At 36.7% G+C, this 19,812-nt stretch overlaps 1 protein-coding gene across 1 annotated transcript; it reads right to left on the bottom strand.

The window, feature by feature from the left end:
• Positions 1 to 11,013: 11,013 nt before the first annotated feature.
• Positions 11,014 to 11,607, bottom strand: LOC107894344 (uncharacterized). Its single transcript, XM_016819627.1, has 2 exons — positions 11,343 to 11,607; positions 11,014 to 11,285 (listed from the first exon to the last, which is right to left on the bottom strand). Exons 1-2 carry the CDS (start codon positions 11,605 to 11,607, stop codon positions 11,014 to 11,016), a joined length of 537 nt encoding a protein of 178 aa, XP_016675116.1.
• Between the last annotated feature and the right edge of the window lie 8,205 nt (positions 11,608 to 19,812).

Raw genomic sequence — 19,812 nt, 5'->3', positions numbered from 1 at the left:
GTTACCCTTAATTGCACTTACACTTCACGATTTGTGGGATCCGAATGGCCAATCGATCAAGAATGTTTTTCCATAATTGAAATGGGTTTAAAAGATGATTAGGAGGCTTCAAAAACTTAAATTAATTCTGGAAAAATATAGGCAAGAACCATGAAACAGAACAACCCCCTTTCTTGCAAATAGGCGCATGCACCACCACCCATGGTGGCCAAAATTGGACTTGGATTTTAAAACGGTTTGAGATCTCATTAATTATGAAAAAATACCTTTGAAATCATTTAAATTCCCCCAAATTCTAGATATGGAAATTTAGGTCTTTAATGGACAAGATTAATTAAGAAACTGAAGAGAGAAGAGACCTTACCTAAACTAGTCGAGAGAAACGGCAATGACACTTTCTTGGCAATGTTTGGGATCGATCTTGGGGTTCAAGATTTTATATTTTGAGCTGATTTAGATGAGGATAAATTAAAAAATATAGTAAAGGAGATGATGCACAATATTGATGTAAAAAGAAGAAGAAAGAGATTATAAAATAGGAGGTGTAGGTGACGACAACAATGGGAGAAAGAAAGAAAATTGAAGAGAAAAGAGGAGAGGAAGAGGGTGAACGGCTAGGGTAGGGAAAAATTGAATTAAATGCTGAAAAATACAATAAAAATTTGTATTTATACTTAGGGTTCAAGGGTATTGATGGCACAAACATTAAGAAAGGGTTTTGCAAAATTTAATTATTTCACAAGGGAAAGGATTTGAACTTGGGACCTCATTTAATTTTCATGTTTTCTCATATTTATTTTAACCATTAGGCCTTTTCCTCATTCTTGAAATGATTTTTTAATATTTCTTTTAAAAGCAATACAAGTCACATGCTAGGGTTTAACGCAAAATTTGCAAAAAAATAAAAATGATGCAAGAGAAGGAGTTTGAACTTGGATTTCAAAAAAGGTTACACTAACACTTAACCAACAAACCAATACCTCATTTATTTCCTAAAAATGCTAAGTTAATTTAAAAAACTAAGGCATGATTACTCTCTCTCGATTCACAAACCCGATTCTACTAACCCCCGATTTTTGGAATGTTACAGAAAGGATTCAAACTTGGGACATTGATCTAATTTCTATGCTTCCTTATTTCCTTTGAACCACTAGGATATTTACTCATCTTTGAAATAATTTCTCAAAAAATTTAAGCTGAATTTTGGGATGTTACACCAAATATTACGGGGCTAGAACTTAAGTCTGGCCAACTGCACGACTTTAGATTATTTTTTTATTTCAAATTTGCCTAAGTCAACCTTACTCTCAAAAGATGAGAATTCTCTTGAAAATTCTCTCAAGCTAGTTTAGGTGGGTCAAATGAGCCCATTTAATCAATTGACCTTCGTAAGACGTTCTGTGTGCATTCATCATGAGCTTTGATCCACAGCTCTTGACACTAGTCTTGGGATTTATCTTGATTTCTTGATTATTAATATACTATTATTAATCTTTACAGAAAAGAATAAAAAAAACATATAAACTTGAAAATGGATTAGGTCAAGTCAACTTAGGGTTTGAATATTGAAGTCTAAGCTTAACCCGTATTTCAAATAGGTCTAATTTTTTTGCTCAACCCATTTTTCATACCCTTCATATTTCAAAAGATGATTTGATTGATTTCACCATTCGCTTAGTTTTTAAATATTGCATGTAATAAAGAATGTTTCTCTTTCTTTTTAATGTGTTAAATGCATGTTGATATATATATATATATATATAAATCTCCATAAGTATAATTAAATATTTAAGTGTTCTATTTTTTTTTATATTTTTTTGTTTTTTTTACTATATAGTATATATAAGCCATGTCAACCATAAAATAAATAGAACTGAATATATATAAGTTGAAGGTTGCGTGCTCAAGTCCCATTGTGACCAAATTTGATTATTTTTTATCAATTCATAAGTTTCATCATTTTTTCTCAAATAAAATTTAAGTATTCGGGGCATTATAAGTATGTTTTAGTATATGGTACATTAATAGTATAATATTTTTATTCCATAAGCAATCTTAAAAAAATGACATGTGTCTCTTTTTCTAAATATGTATTTTTTAATATTTTGCTATATCCTAATAGGACATTTGTCAACCCTCTATCCTTACTTGTAGAGTATAAAAACTTCACTAACAATGTACCAAATATTTTCTCTATAAGTATATATATACATATTACTCGTTAATTATTTCTTCTATTTTATGTGGATTTTGATATGTTTGTATTTACCATATTATTCTTCTTTGGCTTAAATGGTAAACAAAACCCTTGTTAAAAGAAAAAATCAACTGAGCCCCCAATTCAAAATAACACACAATTGAGCATAAAAAAAACTACAAATCAATTAAGTCTTCAAAATTAGGATTTCCATTGAAGCCCCAAACAACCATTAAATGATGACATTGCAAGTGGTGTAGTAACTAAAACGTGAAAATTAATGACGTGAGAGCTGATGTAACTAAGTGATAGCAAGTTAAGTTGGTGCCTTTAATGTATTTATTTTTAATTAAATTGGTGCTTTTAATGTATTTATTTTTGACTAATTTTTGAATAAGATGCTACTAAATTTGTGTTTTTCTTATCAAGAATGAAATTGGTATGCCAAAGTTCAAAATCAAACAAAATGGACTAAATTGGAACGAAAAGCAAAAAGGATGGTCAAATTAAAGAATTAAAAGAATTAGTGGTTGACTGGTTCAAATCAGATTATATTTGAAATTGTCAAAATCTTATAAATAGTTTGAATTTGATCTTTAGTTTAAATTTTGATTTTTAATTTTTAATTTTTAGTTGATATTTTTTAGGATAAACATGCTAAATTTAGCATGCGTAATGTGTATCAATACCTAGTGTTGGTGAGACTTGAAGACACTTGGTTTTGGAATAAAACAATTTCTTTATTTTTGTTTCTCCATTTTCGCGTTAGTGAGTCTTGGCATTTTGCCATTCATTTCTTTTCCATTTCAACACTTTGGCTAATTTGCCTCCCAAGTCCTTTTCCCTTTCCACTTTCCACCATTTCCATTAATAATCACTTCCATATACCAATTAGCATGATTTAATTGATTTAATTTTATTTTGCAATCTCAAATATGTTTTTTCTATTTTATTATATTTGTGTTAATTTATTTTCTCCATCAAATTCTCCCTTTCATTTATTTTACGGTTTCCACGCACAGGTCGAGGGCACGATAGCTGCCTAGACTCAGAAATTTGGTAATGAAAACAAGAAAATTAGTAATCCAATCCTTGTGGGATCAACTCTATTACTCTATACTACTATTTAATGTAAAAGTTAGAGTGTAGGAATTTATATTTGGTGGCTTTGACACCTATCACTAGGGGTGAGCATTGAGTTGGTTCAGTTGAAAAATACAAAAATCAACTTAACTGACTTTATATTTCTTCGAAACCGAAATTGAACCAACCTTGAAATAAAATTGGCTACATCGAACCAAGTTTTTTTTAGTTGGTTTAGTTTAAAAATGAACTTAAATGAAAATTTTATGTAAAAAGTATTTTTCTTCTTGAAAACTTATTTAAAATTAGACCAAATTATAAAAGACAGATTCTAGCTGCACAAATACGAATGTCATGTTTAAATTTCAATTTGTGTAAATTCTAGCTTGATTCAGAACAAATACTTAGGGCTCCTCTATGTATTATTGGCTTCATTGGCTCTTGATTGACTCCACCTTTCATACATTCCAAGTTCCTTGGATTTATTTTGATTATTTTTGGACCACCACTTGAATCTTTTGCTCCATTGAAGTATCTGTTAGCTTTTAATACACTAATATCTTCATCATCTTCTTTCTTTTTTATTGAATAATGATGGTCGTTTTGGATACTATTGTTTTGCCTTAAAGGGTGATGTTTGTGATAGATTTGTGTTGTAACTTAACGTAAAAGTAATCATAGCCATGGAGTTTAGCTTTAGAAGATCTTAAGGGTTTAGAGAAATGTGAAAAAAATGATAATATTGGGGTACTTAGAAAAATATATAAAATATATTTCAATCCTAATCATCATTATTTCCTAAAAATGCACAATGGTTGTAACATTAGGATGCAACAATTGAATGATACAATTAAGAACAATAAATCATAAGTAAAGAAGAAGTAATAAAAGAGATACAATATTGGTTAAATAGTTTGGTGTCACATTTACATCTAAATTTCTCATATCAAAATTCTAATAAATTTCTTAGTATATCAAAGACAGAAAACTGATAATTTTTAGGGCGTTACAACCCTTCCCTTTTCTAAAAATTTTATCCTCAAATTTTACTTGAATAAAAAAAGTTGGGTAATTGTTGTTTCGTAACTTACTCACTTTTCCAAGTAGAATCTTTAACCATATGATTGTGCTAGAGCACTTTCACTAATGAAACCTTTTAGTTCTTTAATTATTTCTCCTCTTGAGCCAAAATTTTTGCTGGCTCTTCTTTATATGTTAAATCAGGTTGAATTTCCACTTTCACAGGAGTGATAACTTGTGAAGGATTAGACCTATGCTTCCTCAACATAGAGGCATGGAAGACATTTTGAATTTTTTGTAACTTAGGGGCGTAAACCCTTTCGGTATGCTACTAGCCCAACACGTTTTAGTACCTCGTAAGGTCCAATAAATCATGGGCTCAATTTTCTTTTTTGACCAAACTGAAGCATTTTCTTCTATTGGTGATACCTTAAAAAATTCCTTATCTCCCACATTATACTTAATGTATTTTCTGTTTAAGTTAGTATAAGACTTTTAACAGTTGAAAGAAGCTTTTAGATGATCACGAATAATTCTCACTTTGTCTTGAGTTTCTTAAACTAACTCGGGTCCCAGTGACCTACTTTCACCTAATCCAATCCAACATAGGGGAATCCTACAGTTTCTTCCATATAATGCCTCGTAAGGTATCATCCAAATGCTAGACTAATAACTTTTTTTGTAAGCAAATTCAACTAATGGTAGATATTTTTCCCAATTTCCTTCAAACTCAATAACACAACTTCTCAACATGTTTTCTAGAATTTATATCACTCTTTTCGATTGGCTATATGTCTATTGGTGAAAAGCAATGTTAAAATTTAATTGTGACTAGCTTCATGCATCTTATTCCAAAATCTCGATGTAAATCCCTGATCTCGGTTAGAGATAATAGATGGAAACACCTTTTGTAGGCTCATGACCTCTGAAATGTAAAGTTCAACCAATTTCTTTGTAGAGTAGTCAACTATTAAGAATATGCAATGAGCTAAATTGGTTAATCTATTGAAAATAACCCAAATTGAATCCTTTTCCCTCAATGTCAGAGGTAGCCCAGACACAAAATCCATGATGACTTGTTCTCTTTTCAACTCAAGAATTGAAATGAGTTGTAACAGTCCAAAAAGAGCCTGATGTTCTGCTTTGACTTGTTGGCACACGAAACACTCGGACATGAACCTATAATGTCTTTTTTCATACTTGTCCACCAATAATATGGTTTCAAATCATTATGCATCTTGTTGCTTCCAGGATGCAGTGCATAAATGCTACTAGGAACTTAATTGACAATGGCTTGTTTCAACTTGACATCATCGAGAACACATAATGTCCCCTGAAAGTACAAACTCCCATCATCAATTATGGTAAACCCACTCAGTTAACCATTTTCCACATGTTTCCTTTTGCTCAAACTTAACATCCATTGTTTAAGCATCCCGAATTTGTTGATGAAATGTCAGTTTGACCTTCAACTCTGCTAGAATTACGCAATCTATTTCTATAGCCAAATGAGCTTTCATAGCTTTCAAAGATGCCAGTGGTGTCCTCTAACCTGTATCTGTCACCAAAATAGGGTTACAGAGCATTACCAGAGTTTTCAAATCAAACAAACATAAATTTTAAACATTTCAAATCATATCAATAAACACTTTAAGAACAATTCAAAACATACATATTGTCCCTTAAACAAGCCCTTGAGGCCCTAAATACGCATTAGAAACAAGTCGGGACTAAATCAGAAACTCAAAGAATTTTTCAGAAAATAATGACAATTTTCAAACCTGCAGCTGTCTCACGGCGGTGTCTCAGCCCGTGTTCGTGCCTGTGTAACTCACTGATTTGGGTCACATGGCCAAGCCACAAGCCCGTGTGCTAGGTCATGTAATAGCCTGACTTGCAACCCTTTGAAAGTTATAGGAGACACATGGCCGTGCCACACACGGCTGAGACACACGCCTATGTCTTTGCCTGTGTGGACGAAAATAGGTGATTTTACAAGCCATTTTTCTCATCCAACTATGCATATACCTACAACCAAAATTGCGCATATGCATAAGCCATAACAAGGCACCAAAATCATGCATAATTAAGCTATATACTTATGGTATAATTTCATACAACCAATATTGCCAATGGTGTAACGCCCCAAACTCGGCCTAGATGTTATGGCCGAATCTGGTGAAGTCACATGAGAATGCATTTAAAATCGTTGTTTACCCAAAAACCATTCCAGTTACCACCTTTTACTTAACTCAGAAAACATAGATTGATTAATTTTCTTGAAAACATTTCTTAGTTCGCGGAAGCTTAAGAACAAATAAAGTTGCAGTTCCAAAATTCGTAAACAGTATTTCAAAATTCCGAACTTAAACCAAACAGTCTGAAACCAGAAATTACATAATTACTCCCAACTATAGCAATTAAAATAATAAAAACTTTAAAAACCTTTAAAACCAAAGTGTATGTAGCAGTGGTCACTGTCGAGCCCTTTCGCTACACCGATCCACCTACTGTTGGGGATTACCTAAAAGATAAATAAAATAAGAGGTGAGTTTTCGCAAACTCAGTGTGTACATTCCCACAATAAAGCATGCATGTAAACGGATAGCAGTCAAACAGTCATAATCGAGCCTGAGCTCTTAACAGGAACAGTGTAGGCCTTAGCCCACTTAGAACATTATCAGATATATCCAGGCCTTAGCCCATACAGTCATACATGCATATCAATCAGAACAGTAATGCCCACCAACCCTGCATACCATCTCCGTCCAACCCAACACACCATGTGGGGATAAAATCGACCCACCCAGCCCTACACATCAAGTATGGGGATAAAATCAACCTATCCAACCCTATACACTAAAAGGTACCGTATACAGCACGTATCAGATATATGCAGCATAGCTGCTAGATGACTGGCTAATAGCCTTTCAATATTCCTTCTCTTCAACAACATGCCTAACCCAATGCAATGCAACATAAATAATAAGACATGCTCATGTGCAGATATCAAATCATAACATCATCATCAATTCAGAACAGATACACATGCTTTAATTATCATGCTTTTACATACATCTTAGTATCAAATCAGAGTATAGGGGTCTAAGTAACTCTTACCAACCCTACTATCAGGTCACAATCGACTTGGGTGACCCGTACAACCTTACAGAACATTTCAAACAAATCAGGCTCACATGCCCGTGTGGCTCACACAGCCCAGATTGGCCTTGCCCGTGTGGTTCACCCGTGTGGCCCACACGTCCGTGTATCCCACACGGCCCAATTGGTCAAGCCCCTGCTTCGCACACAGCCTCGCCAGCCTCACACGCCCGTGTCTGTCGTGCCTGTGTGGCACGCGCATGACCTGGCTTATCGTTCACACGGTCGTGAATCATCACACAGCCTCTACACGGGCAATCTACATGTGATAACCCGAGTTAGGGTCTAAACAGAATAGTGGTTTCGAAACCATAATTCTGAAGTAGAAAAATTTATTCTGATTAATTTTTATAATTTATTGAGTGATTAGATGCATGTGTTAGAATATCAATAGAAAATTTCATGAATTGCATGTCTATTTTGCCTATTAGGGCTTAATTGCAAAAGTTGATATATATGAGTTTTAGATGTTAAAGGATTTAATTGAAGAGCATAATTGAAGTAGAGGTCCTTAAATGGTAATTATACCATTAGGTTTTCATGGACAAAAATGGACATACATAGGTAGAAATAACCAAAGTTTTTGATGAAGGGAATTTTAGTCATTTGGTAATTAAAAGATTAAAAAAAAGGAAAAAGATGGCAAAATATGTCCATCTTCTTCATTAGGACGAAATTTCAAGGGTTCTCCATAGCTAGGGTTTGTTTCAAGCTTCCAAGCTCCATAACCAAGAAAGACGTGGAATCGACCTTGATCGGGGAAAGGAAAAGATTGTGGACTAAATTGCAAAATTTCTTTATTTTGTACCGAGGTAAGTTCATGTGTAAATGTAGTAACATAATTGTCATTTTAAGTAATTTAATGATATTTATATGATATGATGATTAATATCATGAAATATTATGCTTTGTGGTTATTATTGAGTAATATGCAAATTATACGTGCTACTTGTTAAATATGAATTGCTACCGAGTATCGATTTCGATATTCCGTGGAAGACGGCAAAGATGTGTGATTGAGGAAAAAGCCCGTTTGAACCTTGGGAATAGGTTAGAATACAAGTGACATGTCACTAGGATATTTGAGTTCCGAAGTCGTTGAGTTGAGTCCGAGTTCGTGAGATGTAACTAGGTATCTGAGCTCGTTGAGTTGAGTCCGAGTTCACTTATGGATACGAACGCCCGAACTCGTTGAGTTGAGTCTGAGTTCACTTATGGGTGGGTTACATGGTAGTTTGGCTACATAATTTCTGTAGGCTATTGAGTTTGTCTAGCTGCGGGTATGGCACTTACGTGCATGAAATTCGTGTATTCGAATTATATTCCGATGTGTTCAACGGGTGAATCTTAAGTGAATAAGGAGAATGCCTAAAACGAAGGTGACATGTTGGTAAGTGTGGTGAATGAGAAAATTCGATAGGTATGTGCTTAAACCCTATGAGAAAATTTGACAGGTATGTGCTTAAACCCTCGGGTTGAGAACTTGGTATGATGAAATCGTAGTAAGATATTAAATGCAAATGTAACATGAATGTCTTGGTGTTGTTTATGCAAATGATGTTTTATGTTGGATTGCATGATTATGTCACTTACCATTTACATGTGAACTTACTAAGCATTTATGTTTACTCCCTCCTTTCCATTCTTTGTAGTTTTGTCAAGCCAGCTCAGAAATCGAGAACGGTCAGAGGATCGCTCACACTATCCGTGGACCATTTTGGTATAGTGGCTTGTATACCTTGACTATGGCATGTATAGCATGATAATCATTTTGTGTATGTAATCTTATGATATGGCTATTGAGTGATAAGGAAATTTTTAGTTATGATTAGCCATTGGAATGGCTAATCAAAAATCATGTATGGTGGTATGCATGCTTAATTGCTATCTAATCATGGAATTTCATAAAAATGTGAAATTTGCTATAAAACAGTATTATACAGCAGCAATGACGTGAGTTTGAAAAATCACTAAAAATAGTAGAGACAGAATTAGATGGTGAGTAAAATATGAAGTTGAATCTTATTAAGTGTATTTTCATATGGAAGAAATAAAACAGGTAAATAAGTTTTATTTTATGAGATATTTGAGTTTTGGTGGAATAGGGTCAGAGCAATTTCTGAATCCCCTATTTTGACTTTAGAAATTCACTAAAAATTGTAGAAAAATAATTAGGAGTCATAATTTATATCTATAGGTTCTTAATTGAGTCTACTTTTAATAAAAACAAACTGCATAGTTATTTGAATTTTTTAAAAAGAGAAAAGTGATTCGTAGTAAATAGAGGTCAAAGCAGTTGAACACTGAAATAGGGGAAACTTTAACTAATAAACTGTACTAATTGGCCTGATAAAAAATTCTATAAAAAAATTAGTAAGTATATATATGACTCTAGTTTCAAAAAAAATTTATGGGATTGGATTTTGAGTTTTGTAACTCAATATATGATTTTTTTAGCGACTGTGACGTAGATGGATAGTTTACTACGAGAATTGTTTGAACTTGTTTAAATGCTAAAATAAGTTTAGTAATGTCTCATGCTCGACTCCGGCGATGGTCTCGGGTAAGGGGGCGTTACACCACATGCCTGTGTGGCATCGACAGTTTCGATTTCGGCTTCTGCCGAAACCCATTTTCTGTGCAAGCGAAGTATACACCTGATTTTGATTAAAGCCTAACGCAATCTCGAACACTCTAGAACCTATTATTGTCAATCGTAAGCCAAATTTTCAGTCTCTTGATTCGAATAGTTCAGAATAGAAAAATCCCAAAACGAGAGATCTATTCACCTTCAATGAATAACAGTGATTACTTGCTGCTCAGAACCCCAATTAGTGATCCACAGAACCTTGATTGCCCACCTAAACAACAAATTAAATCCCTCTTAAACGACCTCTAAAAGAAACCACCCAACTTAACAAAACCATACTTACCGAGTAGACGGAATCACCAGCAGCATGCCAAAACTAATCGAAAGAAAGAAAAATGAAGAAAATGGATAAAAGAAATAAAATTTTGACAGCAAGAGGTTTGGGAAAAGAATAAAATGGTAGAGAGAGCAGAAAGAAAAAGGAAAACAGGTTAGGCAAACAGCTGATAAACCCTACCTCCTCCTTTAGTGTTTTAGTCCAACTCAAACATCGGCACAGCTTATCAGCAAAATAATGCCACACTCACGACTCGAACTCGGGATCTCAGGCATAATCCCCTGCCACTTAACCACTAGACCAGCAGACCCATTCTGTTAAATTCCTACCAATAAATTCTTGTAAGCCCATCAACCAAAAGTCAAGCTTAATTCAAATAAAAACCAAAACTTAGCCCAAGTTAAGGCTCGAACTTGGGACCTCCCAAATACACCCTAGAGCATATAACCTCTTAAACCACATATATTTTATGCCAAAATGATTCAAAACTAAAGTCTCGATATTTCTTAGCTTAATAATCCCAAAAGCTGAAATTACAGAAATTTGGGGCATTACAACTCTACTCCCTTAAAGAAAATTTGTCATCGAATTTTTACCTGATCAAAAAAGGTGAGGATACTGTTGTCACATCAAATCCTCTAGCTTCCAAGTAGCCTCCTCAGTGTTATGATTCCGCCAAAACACTTTCAGTAAAGGAATGGACTTTCTATGCAAAACCTTAACATTGCGATCTACAATTTGAACTGACTCCTTCTCAAATGTTAGATCTGGTCTAACCTCAGTCTCCTTTAGAGGCACAATGTACGTGGGATCAGAGCAGTAACATCTCAACATCGACACATGAAATACATCATGTATGCAATCTAACTCCGGTGGTAGCTCTAACTGATCCGCGACTGGCCCGACTCACTTCAGAATTCAGTACGACCCAATAAATTGGGGACTCAACTTACCTTTGTGACTGAGCCTCAGAACCTTCTTCCATGGCGAGACCTTAAGGAAAACCAAGTCCACCACAGAATACTCAATGTCCTTCATCTTCAAATCAGCATAAGACTTTTGTCTATCAGAAGCCGCTTTCAGACGCTCTCGAATCAACCGGACCTTATCCTCAGTCTCTAAAATCAACTCCGAACCCAGAACACGTCGCGCACCCAACTTAGTCCAGCACAAAGGCGTGCGAAACATATGACCATAAAGTGCCTCATAAGGTGCCATCTAAAGACTATACTGATAGCTGTTATTGTAAGCGAACTCTGCCAAAGGCAAGTACTCTTCCCAAATACCTCGAAAATCCATAACACAGCCCCTCAACATATCCTCCAGTATCTGAATTACCCTCCCCGACTGAATCTTTCTGAGGATGAAATGCAGTACTAAAGTCAACTCGTGAACCCAAAACCTCATGAAGCTTCTGCCAAAATCAAGAAGTAAACCGAGAATCCCTATCGGAGATAATCGACACTAGAATCCCATGCACTCTTACTACCTCTAAGATGTAAAATTTAGCCAACTTTTGTAAAGAGAAATCTGTCCTAATAGGAATGAAGTGTGCAGACGTGGTCAATCAATCCACGATGACCCAAACATAATCTTTCTTAGTGGGTGTCAGGGGCAACCCACTAATGAAATCCATCGTTCTCGCTCCCATTTCCACGTCAGTATCTTAACCGGCTGTAGCAACCCCGAAGGCAACTGATGCTCAGCTTTAACCTGCTTACAAGTCAGACAACGAGCAACGGAATCGGCCACCTCACACTTCAACCCTGGCCACCAGTACAACTCTTGGAGATCTTTATACATCTTATTTCCACCAGGATGCATAGTGTACGGACTACTATGCGCTTCCCTTAAAATCGACAGTTTCAAATCCCCATAATTAGGTACACAGATCCTACCTCGGAAGCACAATACCCCGTCATTATTTAGCCCAAAATTTGTAGTAGTCCCAGTCTCAACCTGACGAAATCACATCTCGAGAGTCTTATCCTCTAACTGCTTAGCTCTAATCTGATCAATCCATGTCAGCTTCACTTGTAGCTCAGCCAGAAGACTCCCATCGTCATAAAGACTCAGTTGAGCGAACAACGCTCTCAAATCAGCCACAGCATTACGGCTTAATGCATCGGCCACCACATTGGGCTTTCCAGGTGATACTCTATACTGTAGTTGTAATCCTTAAGCAATTCAACCCATCGTCGCTGCCTAAGATTCAACTCCTTCTGAGTGAGGAGATACTTGAGACTCTTGTGATCAGTGTAGATGGTACACTTCTCACCGTACAGATAGTGCCTCCCAATCTTTAATGCAAAGACAACTGCAACCAACTCCAAATCATCTGTCAGATAATTAGCCTCGTGAGTCTTAAGCTTTCGAGATGCATAGGAAACTACCTTACTATCTTGCATCAAGATGCAACCCAAACCCACATGTGACGCATCACTGTAAACCATGAAGTTCCTACTAGGCTCAGGCTGTATCAGAACTAGAGCCTGAGTCAAAACTGTCTCGAGCTTCTCAAAGCTCTCCTACTATGCGTCAGTCCAAACAAAAGGAACTCATTTACGCAGTAACTTAGTCAACGGCTTTGCGATCAACGAGAACCCTTCTACGAAGTGTCAGTAATATCCTGCCAGTCCCAGAAAATTACGAATCTCTAACACATTATTCAGTTGTTTCTAATCCAACACAGCCTCAATCTTACGAGGATCAACACGAATTCCCCTAGCAGACACCACATGTCCCAAAAAGATTACTTCCTGAAGCCAAAACTCACACTTAGAGAACTTTGCGTAAAGCTATTTCTCATGAAGGATCTGCAGAACAACCCTGAGATGTTCATCGTGCTCCTCCTTAGACTTAGAGTATATCAAGATGTCATCGATGAACACCACCACGAACTGGTCTAAGTATGGCTGAAACACACGGTTCATCAAATCCATGAACGCTGCTAGTGCATTTGTCAACCCAAAGGGCATAACTAGGAACTCGTAATGCCCATAACGAGTCCTAAATGTCCTCTTATGCACATTGGCCTCCTTGAGCCTTAACTGATGATAACCTGATCCTAGATCGATCTTTGAGAACACTGACGCCCCTCTGAACTAGTCGAACAAGTCGTCAATCCTTGGAAGTGGGTATTTATTATTGATCTTCAACCTATTCAACAATCGTCCTTCTTCTTTACTAACAGAACCGGTGCTCCCCATGGAGACACACTAGGACTAATAAACCCACGATCCAACAGCTCCTGAATTTGAGCCTTAAGTTCTGCCAGCTCTTTTGGCGCCATCCGATATGGGGCGATAGACACCGGAGCTGTACCAGGAATCAACTTGATACCAAATTCTACCTCGCGACTCGGAGGCACTCCTGGTAACTCCTCTGAAAAAACATCTGGAAAGTCCCTCACAGTACGGATGACCTTAACCGAAGAATCCACAGAATCAGACACACTGATGTAGGCCAAAAATGCCTTACATCCTTTCCTTACCAACTTCTCTGCCACTAACACAGATATCACATTAGACAAATAATTTCGTCGTTCCCCTATCACGCCTATCTCACTATCCTCCTCGGTCCTCAAGACAACCCTCTTTTCAATACAATTGAGACTTACACGATGCTTCGTCAACCAGTCCATGCCCAGAATTAGGTCGAACTCCCCAAATAGAAGTTTCATCAGATCAGCCAAAAATATTATCCCTTGGACTTCCAATGGAACGTCTCTAAACAATTTATTAACCCCAATAGACTGTCCCAATGGACTCACCATCAAAATTTCACTAGAAATGCTCTCATGCAAAATTCCCAAAGTCTTAGACACAGAACATGCAACATAGGAATGTGTAGAGCCTATGTCTATCAGTGCAACATAAGGTACATCAACAATTAAAAACATACCCGTGATGACGTCCGGAGCATCTCCATCCTCACGACGACTTGCAGCATAGACAAGTACAGGCTGCCTCACCTCAGTCGGCCCAACACTTCTACTTGGTGCTCTATGTCCTCAACCCGTACCGTTACCACCCTAGCCTGTCCTCGGCCCCTAGGTGGCTATGCAGTCTTTGTAGCCGGAGCCTGCATTTGATTAGTCCTCAATGGATAGTCTTTAACACGATGCTCAAAAAACCCACATTTAAGACAGGCTTCATAGACCTCCAACAATCGCCCGGATGGCGTATATTACAGAGCTGACAAATTGCTACCCCAGCAGGTGCAACAATAGGCCTAACTCTCACGGGCCCGTCAGATCTGGCCTTTTTCCTAGGCCTCACCCCAGCATTCGAAGGCTCTGTATCCCTTTTAGCCTTCCCTCGATCACAGTTCTGGCGCTCAGTGCACTTAACCTCTTCGGCTATCTTGGCCTTCTCGACTAAGGCAGAGAAATCCAGCTCTCTGTGTGGAGCTATCAGAACCCACAGACTATCATGGAGACCATCCTCAAATCGGACATAGCGCTCATACTCGGTCGCCACCATGCCCTCGCATAACGGCTCAATCTAATGAACTCAGCCTCATACTCAGCCACTGAACGGTCACCCTGAGTGAGATTTAGGAACTCACGTTGCCTAGCATTAGTGTAGCTAGCTCTCACATACCTACTCTGATAGGTGGTCTAAAATAAATCCCATGAAAATCGATCGAGCTGAGTGCCCACCTTAACAATCAACCACCACTGGTACGCCTCACCGCGAAGCAGAGACACTGCCTCCTTCAGCTTCTGCTCATCAGTGAAGTCTAAATTATCCATTATGTGCTCTGTAGCCTCCATCCGGTACTCGGCCATATTCAGAGCAACTCCAGCGATGCCCCTGAATATCTCAGCCCCATTCGACCTGAGTTGTTCTGTAACCGACCCACGACCTCTAGATCTAGTATTGGTACCAGCGACCCTCTCCAAAATTCACAGCATGGCCTGGGACAGTGCGTCATCCCCAGCTGCACAGTCCTGAGACTTAGCACCAGCCTCAGTAACAAGTGACACCGGTGTCTCGCTAGTGTCCAGATTAGGAATCGTATCAGATGTGAAGGACTCAACTCGAATCCCTCCACGGCCTCTACCTCGGCCTCTAGTACCCCGTCCACGAGTACCACGTGTGCTCATCGTAACTAACAAATTGATTTGTATTTAGAATTTTTATGCACATCAATTTACAGTTTCAATAATTATTAGCAAATATTTTATGTAATTAGTAATAGAGTTTTAGAGTCAGTTATCCCGAGAAGCAGTCTCACTACAGTTTCAGTCCACACTACCTATAGTGTTTCAGTAAAGTACTACCTACAGTAGTCTCATAACACACACAGAGTATTTCAGACAAATTCAGACAATATTTCAGGATGAACATGTTTTCAGACAGTACATATCAAAATTTCAGAGAACTTACAAGATCAGTGCTGAAGGCACGGTGTACCATATACTTGCTATCAAAATTATTTCAATCATTTTACAAATCATTTTACAAAAACTATTTTTTTGACATTTAAATCCACAGCCGAGTTTTTCAACCTGGTTCTGATACCACTAAATGTAACGCCCCAAACCCGGCATAGATGTTATGGCCGAATCTGACGAAGTCACTTGAGAATGCATTTAAGGTCGTGTTTACCCAAAATCCGTTCCAGTTACCACCTTTTACTTAACTCAGAAAACATATATTGATTAATTTGCAACATAAATAATAAGGCATGCTCATGTATAGATATCAAATCATAACATCATCATCAATTCAGAACAGATACACATGCTTTATTTATCATGCTTTTACATACATCTTAGTATCAAATCAGAGTATAGGGGTCTAAGAAACTCTTACCAACCCTACAATCAGGTCACAGTCGACTTGGGCGACCCGTGCAACCTTATAGAACATTTCAAACAAATCGGGCTCACACACCCGTGTGCCCTATCCGTGTGGGCTCACACGCTCGTGTGGCTCACAAAACCCAGATTGGCCTTGCCCGTGTGGATCACACGGCCTGGCCCAAGATCCCACATGCCCGTGTAGCCCACACGACCCAATTGGTCAAGCCCTGCATCACACACACCTCACTAGCATCACACGACTGTGTCCATCGTGCCCATGTGGCACGCCCACAGCTTAACTCGTCGATCACACGGCCATGAATTGCTATACGACCTCCACACGGGCAGTCCACACGCCTGTGTGCCTCGACAGTTTCGGTTTCGGCTTTTGCCGAAACCCATTTTTTGTGCAATCGAAGTACACACTTGATTTTGATTGAAGCCTAATACAATCCCAAACACTCCAAAACCTTTTATTGTCAATCGTAAGCCAAATTTTCAGTTTCTTGATTCGAATAGTTCATAATAGACAAATCCCAAAAAGAGAGATCTATTTATCTTCAACGAATAACGGTGATTACTCGTTGTTTAGAACCCCGATTAGTGATCCACAGAACCTTGATTGCCCCCCTAAATAGCAAATTAAATCCCTCTTAAACGATTTCCAAAAAAAACCACCCAACTTAACAAAACCATACTTACTGAGCTGACAGGACCACCAACAGCACGCCAAAACTAATCGAAAGAAAGAAAAACAGAAGAGAGGGGTAAAAGAAATAAAATTTTGGTAGCAAGGGGTTTGGGAAAAGAAGAAAACGATAGAGAGAGCAAAAAGAAAAAGGAAAACAGGCTAGGCAAACACTTGATAAACCCTACCTCCCCCTTTAGTGTTTTAGTCCAACTCAAACGTCCGCATAGCTTATCAGCAAAATAATTCAACACTCACGACTGGAACTCGGGATCTCAGGCATAATCCCTTGCCACTTAACCACTAGACCAGCAGGCCCATTCTGTTAAATTCCTACCAATAAATTCTTATAAGCCCATCAACCAAAAGTCAGGTTTAATTCAAATAAAAACCAAAACTTAGCCCAAGTTAAGGCTCAAAATTGGGACCTCCCAAACACACCTCAGAGCACATAACCTCTTAAACCACATATATTTTATGCCAAAATGATTTAAAACAAAAGTCCCGATATTTCCAAGCTCAACAATCCCAAAAGCCGAAATTACAGAAATTTGGGGCGTCACAAATGGCACATCAAATAACTATATTTAAAACATGTGCCAATATAAACACAAATTGATCAATTATTCAACTAATGCTTAACTAAGTTCATACCATATTGTACCATTTGTTTTACCAACCAAAAAGGTACTAAATATACCATTGAAGAATTAGCTCTAAGAACTCATATAATTCACTTATAACTAATGTACCAAGTCACCACATTCACATACCTCATAATAACACCTACCATATGCATATTTACCCTGTCATACCTTCATCCATCCTTCAAACATAACAAGCCAAACATTAACCATTCTAAAGCTAATATTTACATGCCAAAACTATATCTATTCCACTACAAAAATGCCATGATACAAGCCAAACCAAATGGCCATTTCAACAACCAAAATACATGGCCAATATTAGCCAAAATACCTATACATGCCATTATAACCAAAATTAAACATCTGTAAATACCGAAAGAGCTGATATATAATGTGATAGATCTCCAACAACTTTCCAACTCGAACAAGCTTCCGACCACTACAAAATATAGAAAAACAACACAAAGTAAGCATGTCATGCTTTGTAAGTCGTAACACATACAGTCTAACCTTGCCAATACAATATACAACCACAAAGCATGTAAACCCAATCCAATATAAGAATAACTAATCCAAAAACTTATATATGTACATTCATACTCTTAATTTTCGCAAGGTACACATTACATACCTTTCCTCAAACTAATGTAATTTACAATGAAAGCTCTTACTGAAGTTCACATGAGCTAATAATACGATGGTTGACATATCCCTTTTCGTAATTTGATAATCAAATATATCTCTTTTCATTATTTGACAACCGAAGCTATCCTTTTTCATAATTTGATGGTTGTCACCATTCCTTTTCATAATTTGATAGTCGAAGCTATCCCTTTTCATAGATCGATAGCCGAAGCCATCCCTTTTCACAGTTCGATGGTTGTCACCATCCCTTTTCATTATTGATGGTCGTCACCATCCCTTTTAGTATTCGATAGTCGAAACTATCCCTTTTCATTCGTCGATGATCAATGTTATTCCTTTGAATTTTTCCGTCAACACTCAATTTAATAGTATACAATAATAACATTCAATTCAAAAAATAAAAATGAAACTTAAACGTACAAACTTACCTTGACGATAAACGTAGAAATTGAGTCGACCAATCCAAAGCTTTTTCTTTGCCTCGATCTAGAGCTGTATATGGTCTATCTTGATCTAAATGAATAAATTTAATTAATTAATAACAATTCTATTCAACTCAATCCAAATTCATATTTTTTCAAAATCATGCTTTTGCCCCTAATATTTTGATTTCTTTGAAATTTGGTCCTTAAGCTTGTAAAATGAAATTTATGTTATTTCACCCCTATCCAAGCCTAGACGAATTTCATACAAGCTCATAACAACCGACACATTTCATTATTTCACAATTTACACTATGAATATTTCATATTTTTCAATTAAATCCCTCATTGATAATTTCATCAAAAATCACTTAACAAAAGTTGTTTATCTAAGAACAAGGATTCATTTTCTACCATAAAAAATAAAAAAAACCACATGTATTCATTCATGGAAAAACCCTAACCTTTTAATAGTTTTACAAATTAGTCCCTGGGCTAGCTAGATTAAGCTACAACAACTCTAAAAACATATAAACCAATAAAAATGGGATGGAAAATCACTTACATGCAAGGTTATTTTCTTAGTCGAAACTTAAGCTTTAAAAATGACTATTCTTCTTCAAATTTTTGGTTGTATAGCTCAAGTGAGAAGATGATACCATCTTTTCATTATTTTGATTTAATATGTATTTATGAAATTACCAAATTAACCTTTACTTATAACATTAAAAATTCACCTATTTATTGTCCATTTTTGTCCTCTCAAACAAACAATGGTCTATTTACTACATAAATCCCTTTACTAATTAATTTCATAGTCATTTGATACCTTTAACTTTTAGAACTCAAATTTTGCACCTTATGCGATTTAGTCCATTTTACCAAACTTAGCATGTAAACGGTAAAATTTCTTAACGAATTTTTATGCGGTACTATTACCATGTTGTAGGAAATAAAATAATAAAAAAATTGACTTCAAATTTGTGGTCTTGAAACCACTGTTCTTATTTCATTGAACATGGGCTGTTACATTTCTGACTCAGTGCATCTGCCACCACATTAGCTGTCATCGGGTGATAATTAATAATGCAGTCATAAACCTTCAATAGTTCATTCTAGCGTCTCTGTCTCAAATTTAGTTCCTTTTGAGTAAGCAAATACTTCAAGCTTTTATGGTTTGTAAACATGTGGCATCGCTCCCTCTACAAT

The sequence above is a fragment of the Gossypium hirsutum genome, chromosome A13, assembly GCF_007990345.1.
Source record: "Gossypium hirsutum isolate 1008001.06 chromosome A13, Gossypium_hirsutum_v2.1, whole genome shotgun sequence".
Lineage (NCBI taxonomy): Eukaryota > Viridiplantae > Streptophyta > Magnoliopsida > Malvales > Malvaceae > Gossypium > Gossypium hirsutum.
Note: the sequence above shows the minus strand (reverse complement) of the source record. Positions and strands in the feature narration are given on the sequence as shown.

Bases quoted from the DNA above. Each gene is read 5' to 3' on its own strand.
- LOC107894344 (XM_016819627.1), bottom strand. From the start codon at position 11,607: ATGGCACCTTATGAGGCACTTTATGGTCATATGTTTCGCACGCCTTTG. The intron at 11,286-11,342 runs GTAAGTTGAGTC...GAGTCGGGCCAG, and splicing joins TCTGAGGCTCAGTCACAAAG to TCGCGGATCAGTTAGAGCTA.